Source organism: Sorex fumeus, unplaced genomic scaffold, assembly GCF_029834395.1.
Source record: "Sorex fumeus unplaced genomic scaffold, SorFum_2.1 ptg000024l, whole genome shotgun sequence".
Classification (NCBI taxonomy): domain Eukaryota; kingdom Metazoa; phylum Chordata; class Mammalia; order Eulipotyphla; family Soricidae; genus Sorex; species Sorex fumeus.
Window position 1 is genome coordinate 21,886,861 of NW_026606081.1, and position 12,443 is coordinate 21,899,303.

Sequence of the window (12,443 nt, forward strand, 5' to 3'; positions counted from 1 at the left end):
TCACACACACCCACACGCTTACCCGTACACTCACATACGCCCTTATACACACCCGCACACACCCATACGCTCACCCACACACACACACGCTCACCCACACCCTCACACATACTTGCACACATCCACACTCTTACCCACACACACTCGCACACACCCACATGCTCACCCACACACATTTGCACATACCCACACGCTTACCCATACACTCACATACACTCACACACACTTGCACACACACATATGCTCACTCACACACTCGCACACACCCACACGCTCACCCCCACACACTCAGACACACACCCTCACACACTCACACACACACACGCTTACCCGTACACTCACATACGCCCTTACACACACCCGCACACACCCATACACTCACCCCCACACACACACGCTCACCCACACCCTCACACATACTTGCACACACCCACACTCTTACCCACACACACTCGCACACACCCACATGCTCACCCACACACATTTGCACATACCCACACGCTTACCCATACACTCACATACACTCACACACACTTGCACACACGCATATGCTCACTCACACACTCGCACACACCCACACGCTCACCCACGCACTCAGACACACACCCTCACACACACCCACATGCTCACCCATACACATTTGCACATACCCACACGCTTACCCATACACTCACATACACTCCCACACACACTTGCACACACGCATATGCTCACTCACACACACTCGCACACACCCACATACTCACCCACACACACTCAGACACACACCCTCACACACACACCCACATGCTCACCCACACACATTTGTACATACCCACATGCTTACCCATACACTCACATACACTCTCACACACACTTGCACACACGCATATGCTCACTCACACACACTCGCACACACCCACACGCTCACCCACACACACTCAGACACACACCCTCACACACACCCACACGCTTACCCGTACACTCACATACGCCCTTATACACACCCGCACACACCCATACACTCACCCACACACACACACGCTCACCCACACCCTCACACATACTTGCACACACCCACACTCTTACCCACACACACTCGCACACACCCACATGCTCACCCACACACATTTGCACATACCCACACGCTTACCCATACACTCACATACACTCACACACACTTGCACACATGCATATGCTCACTCACACACACTCGCACACACCCACACACAGACAGACCCTCACACACACCCACACGCTTACCCGTACACTCACATAAGCCCTTACACACACCCTCACACACCCATACACTCACCCACACACACACACGCTCACCCACACCCTCACACATACTTGCACACACCCACACTCTTACCCACACACACTCGCACACACCCACATGCTCACCCACACACATTTGCACATACCCACACGCTTACCCATACACTCACATACACTCTCACACACTTGCACACACACATATGCTCTCTCACACACTCGCACACACCCACATGCTCACCCACACACACTCAGACACACACCCTCACACACACTCAGACACACACCCTCACACACACTCACACACACCCACACGCTTACCCATACACTCACATACACTCACACACACTTGCACACACGCATATGCTCACTCACACACACTCGCACACACCCACACGCTCACCCCCACACACTCAGACACACACCCTCACACACACCCACACGCTTACCCGTACACTCACATACGCCCTTATACACACCCGCACACACCCATACACTCACCCACACACACACACGCTCACCCACACCCTCACACATACTTGCACACACCCACACTCTTACCCACACACACTCGCACACACCCACATGCTCACCCACACACATTTGCACATACCCACACGCTTACCCATACACTCACATACACTCACACACACTTGCACACATGCATATGCTCACTCACACACACTCGCACACACCCACACACACTCAGACACACCCTCACACACACACCCACACGCTTACCCGTACACTCACATAAGCCCTTACACACACCCTCACACACCCATACACTCACCCACACACACACACGCTCACCCACACCCTCACACATACTTGCACACACCCACACTCTTACCCACACACACTCGCACACACCCACATGCTCACCCACACACATTTGCACATACCCACACGCTTACCCATACACTCACATACACTCTCACACACTTGCACACACATATGCTCTCTCACACACTCGCACACACCCACACGCTCACCCACACACACTCAGACACACACCCTCACACACACTCACACACACCCACATGCTCACCCACACACATTTGTACATACCCACATGCTTACCCATACACTCACATACACTCTCACACACGCATATGCTCACTCACACACACTCGCACACACCCACATGCTCACCCACACACACTCAGACACACACCCTCACACACACTCACACACACCCACACGCTTATCCGTACACTCACATACGCCCTTATACACACCCGCACACACCCATACGCTCACCCACACACACACACACGCTCACCCACACCCTCACACATACTTGCACACACCCACACTCTTACCCACACACACTCGCACACACCCACATGCTCACCCACACACATTTGCACATACCCACACGCTTACCCATACACTCACATACACTCTCACACACACTTGCACACACACATATGCTCACTCACACACTCGCACACACCCACACGCTCACCCCCACACACTCAGACACACACCCTCACACACTCACACATACTTGCACACACCCACACTCTTACCCACACACACTCGCACACACCCACATGCTCACCCACACACATTTGCACATACCCACACGCTTACCCATACACTCACATACACTCACACACACTTGCACACACGCATATGCTCACTCACACACTCGCACACACCCACACGCTCACCCACACACTCAGACACACACCCTCACACACACCCACATGCTCACCCATACACATTTGCACATACCCACACGCTTACCCATACACTCACATACACTCCCACACACACTTGCACACACGCATATGCTCACTCACACACTCGCACACACCCACATACTCACCCACACACACTCAGACACACCCTCACACACACACACCCACATGCTCACCCACACACATTTGTACATACCCACATGCTTACCCATACACTCACATACACTCTCACACACACTTGCACACACGCATATGCTCACTCACACACACTCGCACACACCCACACGCTCACCCCCACACACTCAGACACACACCCTCACACACACCCACACACACCCACACGCTTACCCGTACACTCACATACGCCCTTACACACACCCGCACACACCCATACACTCACCCACACACACACACGCTCACCCACACCCTCACACATACTTGCACACACCCACACTCTTACCCACACACACTCGCACACACCCATATGCTCACCCACACATATTTGCACATACCCACACGCTTACCCATACACTCACATACACTCTCACACACTTGCACACACGCATATGCTCACTCACACACACTCGCACACACCCACACGCTCACCCACACACACTCAGACACACACCCTCACACACCCACATGCTCACCCATACACATTTGCACATACCCACACGCTTACCCATACACTCACATACACTCCCACACACACTTGCACACACGCATATGCTCACTCACACACACTCGCACACACCCACATGCTTACCCACACACACTCAGACACACACCGTCACACACACACACACCCACATGCTCACCCACACACACCCTCACACACTCACACCCACACGTTCACCCACACACACAGACACACACCCCCAAACACACTCAGGCACACCCACACACTCAGACACACTAGGACACACACACATCAGGCATATTCACACAACCATCAGGCATACTCACATTCAGGATACTCATACACCCTCACACACACTCAGGCTCACACAGCACAGTCAGACAGACTTACACAGGGGCTGGAGTGTTAGTACAGGGGGAAGGCGTCTATCCTGCACACGGCTGACCCTGCTTTGATTCTTGTCACCCCATATGGCCCTCTGACCCCACCAGGAAGGATCCCTGAGCACCGAGTCAGGAGTAAGCCCCAAGCACTGCTGGGCGTGGCCTCCAACAATGAGACCCTCACACCGCCCTCACACACAAGGGCTTCCCTGTACCTTCCAAATCAGAGCCTGGGCACTGCAAGGGTCAGGGCAAAGCCTGAGCCCTGGGCCCAGCCCAGAGCCCAGCCCGGCCCCAGATGGCCAGTGGAGGAGTGTCAGAGCACTCCGAAGGGCAGGGCTGCTGAGGTCTGCGGGCAGGAGTCTGGGGGTCTCGCCCACATCACATGCCAGCAACAGCAGAAGGCCTGGGGGTCCTGCCCTCCTGGCAGCGTGGAACCCACCTGTACCCCTGGGAGGATCCACAGCAGCGGTTTGACATCCTAGGGGTCTCTCAGCGAAACATGGCGGTAACCCAAAGCCGGATTGTTCTGTAACCTACAGCATACGAGAAACGCAGAAGGAGCCAGGCAAAGGGCTGAAAGTGGTCATTTCTGCCAACAAGCACTGGACAGAGCGAGGTGACTGCTGGCAGTCCCTTATGCTCCCGAGGGATTCTTGACACTCGGGATTCGCACATGGATTACTTGAATGCTGATTAAATTAATGTTCGTTTGGTGATCCTTTGATTAATTTGTCAAATGTATTTATTGCTTGATGGGAAGGAAAGGAGGAAAGGAGGAAGGGAAGGAGGGAGAGGGAAGGAGGAAGGAAGGAAGGAAGGAAGGAAGGAAGGAGAGAAAGAAAGGAGAGGGAGGAGGGAAGAAGAGAAGGAAGAAAGGGAGAGAGGGAGGATGGGATGAAGGAAGGAAGGAGGGAGGGAGGACGGGATGAAGGAAGGAAGGAAAGAGGGAGGGAGGAAGAAAGGAGAGAGGGAGGAAGAGTCCATCCTACACCTTCTCTCCTGTGCCCTGCCCTGGGCAATCGTGGCTGATAATGATGAGCACTTTCTTCTTTATTCGCTCTTACTAAAAGTGTAAACAGTAGAAGAGCCTGTGAGCAGGTATTTCGGCCTCTACTGGATGGTTTTTGTTTCTATTTTTAGGATCCAAGATGCAAACATGCAGTTAAAAAGCCAGCAAGACGCGTTTCGGGGCGCCCAGGAGGAGCTGGGTCACCTGAAGCAGGAGTTGGAGGCGGAGAGCGCCTCGTCCCGGGGCTTCAGGTGGGGCCCCAGGAGTCAAGGGGCACCTGTGACTGCCAGAGGGCTTGCGGGGCCTGGGGGGTCACAGTCCCCCTGTGGGGCTATTGGTCCAACTCCCCAGGAACTGAGAGCCGGTGGGCTGGGTGGTGGGTGCACCTGGTGGGAAGGTCTCCGTCCCGTCGCCTTAGGAGTGTCTCCTCTGGCAGGAGAACAGGGTGCCAGCCAGCCAAGAAGTTCTGGGGGGCCGGGGTGCGGGGGGCTTCCTGCCCGCACTGGGGGCCTATCTGTTCCAGCCCCTGGATACCATTTCCATTGTTAAATTTTTAAAAATTTTTCAGTCTGCCATTAATACCAAAATTGTTCTGTTTGGAAACTATTTCCCCAGGTGGGCGGCTTCTGTCCACTGCACCCACGCACTGCCCACTGCGCCCATGCACTGCCCGCTGTGTCGTGGACTGCCCACTGCCCCTGTGCCTGCATGCCCTGAGCTGTCCACCTTGCCCGGGGTCCACCCGCCTTTCTTGGCGTCTTGGCCTGAGCTCTCGGGTGTCGAGGTCATAATGCTCCTCCATGAGTCGCCTCGTATTGCAGTGAGTAGACACGAAGCAGAGGAATGTCCCCAGGAATCCGCCTGGACCTGTCCAGACACTCTCCAGGGGACCCCCCCCCATTCCACTCAGACCCTCAGAGCTCGCCGTGTTCCCGCCCTGGTGCTGACCCGGGTCTGCCCAGAGTCCCGATGCCCCCCAGGGCAGGACTCACTTCAGGTCAGCGGGGCCCAGAAGTCACAGAACCTGCCTCCAGCTGTGAGACCCGGGGCCCAGTGTCCCCACTGCCCACGTCAACTTGTGGCTGGGACAGCATCGTGCGCCCTCGCAGACCCGGTGCACAAACACAGTGATGCCCACCCCGCCACGTGCCGTCATTCTCCACCACGCGTTTTCAAGAGAGGCGCGAGCCTTGCCCAGGGTCAGCAGGAGGGAAGGGCAGTGGAGGCCTCATGTGCTGGGGGAGGCTCTGGGCCTGGGACAGCGACTGGCTGGGCCCTCACCGAGGATTGGCCAGGCTGGGAAAGAATTCAGAGCAGTGCTATATGCCGTGGCCTCCCGGGCATCTGGTCACTCTTAGGGGAGCTTCAGTGGCTGACGGTGGAGGGCATCTGCGCTCCGTGAGGCGGGTTGTGGGGAACTGGGGTGTTCGCGTTCAGATGCACCCACGGCGCAGAGAGCCAGGGGCAAGGGTCCCCCAGAGACGCCAAGGGGTGCCACGGGGGATGGGCTGTGTGGGGCCACGCTGCAGTCCCCAACCTGGCCCACGCGCCCCAGGTGCCCCACCCCCCACCCCCCGCCAAACCCCAGAACGTGCGCTGGGGCTCGATGAAGAGAGTGCGTGAAAGTGCCCCCCAGTGGGCACGAGTTGGGCAGACAGCTGCTTCCCAGAGTCCTGGGTCACCCTGGAGGCCTCATCTGGACCCAGATGCCCTCCGCTCACTGCAGAGCCATGTCCTGTGGCCAAACATGGGGTGCTCTAGGCCCAGTGCTCGGTCCACCCAAAGTCGCCCCCTGAAGCATGGGGTCCCTGAGGGAAGGGGCAGCCGAGGGCAGAGGTCGGGGCTGGGGGCTGACGGGTGGGTGCACGTGGCTCTCAGCCCCCGTGTTGATGCCCCCAATGGCTCCTCCCGGCTCCCCCCCCAACCTGCAGCCGGAGGCTGGAGGTGTACGGCCGCCTCTGCTCCCAGACCCGCGCCCTGCTCGCTGAGACCAGGAAGGAGCTGAGCGCCGTCAGGACCCTTGTGGGCACCAGGCTGCAGGACTGGGCCGCAGTGTCTGCTCAGGTGCTGCTGCACGTCAGGGCCGGAAGCGCTGCTGCTGCCACAGGTGGGCAGGGGCACTCGGCTGGCCTCCGGCCCGGCCAGCCGTGTGGGGCGCAGGGGCCCGTGGGGCAGGGGGCTCGCCTCCATCTCCCGAGGCTGGGTCCGTCCTGGCACCGCCATCTCTGTCTCCTGGCAGAGCTGCAGCGGCTGCAGACGAGCCTGACAGCGGCGACATCCCTACAAGAGGAACTGCAGGGTCAGCGGGGACACCTGGAGGGCCAGTGCCGGGAGCTGCAGCAGGAAGCGCTGGGTAAGGTGGGGCAGGGGGACCCCGGGACTAGCCCGCTGGGCCCCGCGCAGGGTGGGATTCTGGGGAGGCCAAGTGGGGTGGCCGGGCTACCCTGGGCCTTGGCTCTAGCGTGTCGGGCGGGCAGTGAGGCTGCTCTCTGCCTGTCCCCAGGCTGGGCACGCTGGAGGCGGGTGAGAAGGGTGTGGCAGGGAAACAGGTGCCCGAGGGTGGCCTAGCCCAGCAGGGAGACTCGGAGAGAAGCTGTTCGTAGGCCGAGAAGCCCAGCCCGACCCCGAGAGCTGCCTTGCTAGGGCCGGATCGGTCAGAGCTGTGCGGCCTGGATCCATCCCGCACTGCAGTGGGCCCCTGAACTCCCAGGAGTGACCCCCAAGCACCAAGCCAGGAGTGGGGGGTACCCAGAGCCCTCAGTCTCGCGCCCAGGAGTGAGAGGCGCCACTGTCCTGCTGCCTGCCCAGGGTCAGCCCCTGCCCCGGCTCCGGCTCCTGGGACCGTTCCCACCGCTCAGCCGTCCCCATATCTGTTGGCTGGCCACCCTCCCAAGGACAGGCTCCAGGATACCAGTGACTGCTGCTGTCCACCACGCCCGCCCCGGAGTAGGGACGTGTCCACCTGTCACATGGTGCGTGTCCAGTGCTGCGGGGTGCCCTTGGGCGTGCCTCGAGGCCTCTGAAGCACCAAGAAACCGTGTTTGGGGCCGGAGAGAGGGACTGGTCAGCAGGAGTGTCCCCAAAACGCAGAGAGAAAGGGGGAAATTAGCAAACAGTGATTCCATTACTAATTCGAATACGATTTGCTTGTTTCCAAGGTTCCTGTTTTTATACTTTGATGCTGCATTTTTCTTTTTTATTTGTTGTTTTTCAGAGGTGTCAGAATACTTTATTTCTTCCAAATATTTTTTTTCACTTTATTTAAACACCGTGGTTTGCGAAGTTGTCCGTAATACCATTGTTATGGGCTTTCATGTCCCACCACGGGTCCCACCAGCTGGGTGACCGCCTCCACCACTGTCCCATTTTCCCACCCCACCCCCACGCCTGTCTTCTCAGCAGGCACAAGGTAATTTACTTCATATTGCTTGTTACAACCAAATGCTAAAGGAATTACCAAAAATTCTCCAGTGAGAGAAAACTTGTGAAAATTGTTTCGTCTCACTGCAGGGCTAAGTCTTTGAGGGTTTACTGAGCTGTGGGTCATGAGTCATGTCTCTGTGTTGGTGCTTCTGTTTGCTGAGTTCAGTCGGTTCCTCTGTTACTTTCGCACTTAATTTGGTGAGCTCCTACTGGGACCTCAGGACTAGGAATTAGGAATGTCGCAACATCAAGGAACCTCGGGATCTGGCGAACTGGGGGGACTGCAGAGGTTCTGAGGGAAGCCGTGGGGTCAGGCTGTGCGGTGCAGGGGATTCGTCAGGGTGGGGTCTGCCCACCCCCTCCCAAGGGTGCCCCAAAGTTTTCACCAGGTGACTGTTGTGTCCGTGAATCCAGCTGCTTGGTGCGCATCTCTTCAGAGATTTAGTTGGTGAACCTGAAGAGCAGGGTGGGTGGGTGAGGAGATATGGGGAGTGGGCATGGCTGCTGGGCCTTCCAGAGATTTTAGGGTTTTTTTTTTTTTTTTGCTTTTTGGGTCACACCTGGCAATGCACAGGGGTTACTCTGGCTCTGTGCTCAGGAATTACTCCTGGCGGTGCTCAGGGGACCATATGGGATGCTGGGAATTGAACCCGGGTCGGCCGCGTGCAAGGCAAACGCCCTCCCCGCTGTGCTATTGCTCCAGCCCGGGGGGAGGGGTTTCATTTAAATCATAAAAAAAAAAAAACCCTTCGATTTGATTTCAGTATATCATCTCTGTAACATAAAACTTTTCAACTTTGGGGCCCAAGAGATGGCACAGAGGGGAAGGTGCTCGTCTTCACATGACTGATGCAGATCAGATCCACAGACCGCATATGGTCCCCCGACCATGGGCCACCGGGAGTAATTCCTGAGCACAGACCCAGGAGTCGGCCCTGAGCGGGGCTGAAAGTGGACCACAAACAAAACAAACAGCAGGCGAAAAAGAAAAAAACAATTCAACTTTTGCCATTTGTCTTTGAAATAGAGCCTTTGGGTAGATATTGAAAACCCAGAGTTACACAGTATCCCAGGTGCTGAGGGAGGCAGTCTATGTCAGAACTGAATCTCCAGCAATGCACTAACTAGAGCAGACTAGCCCTCACTCCCCTGCAGGGCCTGTGATGCAGTAATTGGAGCAGTCTAGCCCTCAATCCCCTGCAGGGCCCGTGATGCAGTCACTGGAGCAGAGTAGCCCTCACTCGCGTGATGCAGTGACTGGAGCAAACTAGCCCTCACTCCCCTGCAGGGCCCGTGATGCAGTAACTGGAGTACACTAGTCTTCACTCCAGTGATGCAGTGACTGGAGCAGACTAACCCTCACTCCTGTGATGCAGTAACTGGAGCAGACTCACTCTCTTGCAGGGCCCAGGATGCAGTAACTGGAGTAGACTAGCCCTCACTCCAGTGATACAGTAACTGGAGCCGACTAACCCTGACTCCCCTGTGGGGCTCGCGTCCCCCCCCCCCCCCAGGCTGGTGCTTTGCGCCCTGCCCCAGCTGCTACTGTCCCCACTGCTTCCCCCTCCCAATGAGCGGCTGTGACATGGCCCCAGGCTTCTTGAACCTCCTTCCCCTGAGAATCTTGCCAGGAGAGGACTCCAGATCATCCACTGAAATCTGTCTCGCCACCTTTAGTTTGTTCCAAGGCTCGAACTCGGAATCTCCCCGGAGGCTGTGCCCAGAGCAGTCTGCCAGGCCTCCCTCTCACACCTCCTGTCCTGTCATTGCTGGACCCTTGGACCTCTGCTGAGAAAGGCCACGGCAGGGGCTAGCTTCCCTGTATGTGCCCGCGAGCTTTAGGCTTTGGCGAAGAGGGGCCCGGCCCCTGGACTCTGCAGAACCCCCTCTGCGATCACGCGGGAGAGTTCAGTGACAGAATTCCACGGCACTTCCGGAGAAGACCGCCAGCTGTTTTATCTGGAACTTTCTCCAGCTCCCGTTTTCTCTTTCATCTTTTGCTTCTCTGTCCGGAAATGTTTCAGCGAGTCGTGTGTTCTGGATAGGACCTCCCCCCCTTCTCCCCGCTCTGGTGGCCTCCTGGAAGAGCTGGAACATGCCAGGATGGTGCAGGCCTCACCCAGATGTGTCCAAAACCAGAACGCTCAACCCGGATGGCCGGAAACTTCTAGAACCATCAGACTATTTCCAAAAGACAGACAAGAGGGCTCTCATTCTGCCAGTGGATAAAAGTGGTTACATGATTCTAACCAGGGTAGGGAGGAAACAGGAGCTTCAAGGCCCTGCCTGTCTGCCCGCCCGCAGTTCATGCTACTCTACCGGCCACTCAGCTTCCCTGTGCAGTTTCCTCTTGGTTGGATGTTTAGGATATTTATATCTAGGTAACAGAGAGAGAAGGAGACGAGAGAAGAGGTTTAGAAGCATGTTTTGCATCAGCAATGCTGAAGAGGAAGTCCGGTTTATAGGATTTTTTACATTAGAATATTAATGTTGAGCTTTTAATGAGAATATAAACCATCTGTAATGCGAAAATATCTGGTTATCTCCTCGATCACCTCCCCCCTCCCCCTCAGCTAACACGGTTTTGGCCCCGTGAGCAGCCCCGGGGCTGAACGGCGCCTCACACCTGCTTTGGGCCTGACACATGCCCAGTGCGACTCTCTCCTCTGGGAAGAATGCGGAAAACGCTCATTTACCTCAAGTACACTTGTTGCAGAATAGCTGTGAATGGCACCTCTGGGACAAAGCCTGGATGAAGCTCCCGAACGGCTGTCCCCACATCTGAGGCTTGGAAGCGTCTGCTAGAGTTAAAATATGTTAATTTGCAATTGATGGCGTTGAATACTCATTAAGGAACTTTCTTCTATTATTGATTTATATCCTTACATCTGCAAAGGTTTCCTTTGTCCGTGCACGTTAAAAGAAAAGTGTTAATGATCTGTGCTTTAGGTAAAGAGCTAAACTCACTAAACCCGAGTGCCGAGACATCCTTCTGAGCGCTCTGTGAATGCGGCCGGTGATTATGTTCATTCTTGTCAAGTAGAGCCGATCGGAAGCCCGGCGCTTCCCCACGGGGTGGCGAGCCGGCAGGCCAAGCCAAGGCATTAAGACGTGAGGACATGTGCGCAGGTCGACCCTTAAAGGGTCATCGGTTTCTTGTCTGAAGCGTGATTCGTGCCAGCAGAGGCAGCAGGAGGCCCTGCCTTTGCTTCGGACTCCTCAGGGAATGAGGAACTGTGTCTTGTCGGCACCGAGGCCCCGGCCTGAGGGAAGCGCCAGGCGCCACAAGAGGATGCCTTTCCCGGCACTGTTCCCAGCACACCTGCTCCGGCTCTGCATCTGCCTCCCGCTGCCTCCCGCTGCCTCCCAGCCCTTCCCGTCCCGGCTGCACGTCGACCCCAGGGCCCTGACAGTGGTTGGACACAGGGTCAGCCAGGACCCCAGGACTGGGCTGGGCCTGGGGGTCGGGTTCTGCCTCACGTTCAGGAGACGGGAGGAGGGCTCAGCTCTCAGCTTTCAGCTTTCAGGTCTGGGGTCAAGCCTGCAGCTTTTGTGTCGGCCCGCACCTTCGCCCTGGAAGCCCACCCACACCCACGTGCCCCCGCACCTCTGGCCCTGGGCAGCCCAACCCACACACACACACCCTCACCTCTGCCCCCAAAGCCCACCCACACCCGTGCCCCGCCCCGGCCTCCCTCACTCTGGGCTCTGCCTCCAGGAAGCCTCTTGCTGCCTGTGCTCCCTGTATGTGGCGGTGTGGGATGCCCACTCAGCTGGCGGAGCTGCTGACCATCCCTCTGAGCTCATGTGAGGCTGTCAGCTGCCCTGCCACTGCCGATTGTTCTAGAAGTGAGCGGCCGCTAGGGTGGGCGTCGACTGCTGCTTCGTGTAAACCTGAGTGAAATGGAACTTGTGGCCAACTAACGTAGGCAGGTGGGCCGGAGGCTGCTGGGCGTGTGGGGACGGCTGGCCACTGTCCAGGGAGCTGTGAGCAGGGCTGAGGGCGGTCGAGCCCAGGG

The 12,443-nt window shown here is 56.8% G+C and overlaps 1 protein-coding gene across 1 annotated transcript in view; it reads left to right on the forward strand.

The window, feature by feature from the left end:
- Positions 1 to 12,443, forward strand: part of LEKR1 (leucine, glutamate and lysine rich 1) — a 41,677-nt gene that overhangs the window by 14,913 nt on the left and 14,321 nt on the right. The window contains exons 3-5 of the mRNA XM_056114316.1: positions 5,133 to 5,252; positions 6,933 to 7,108; positions 7,241 to 7,354. Of these exons, the coding sequence (XP_055970291.1) occupies positions 5,133 to 5,252; positions 6,933 to 7,108; positions 7,241 to 7,354 (410 nt within the window). The remainder of the gene's footprint in view (positions 1 to 5,132; positions 5,253 to 6,932; positions 7,109 to 7,240; positions 7,355 to 12,443) is intronic.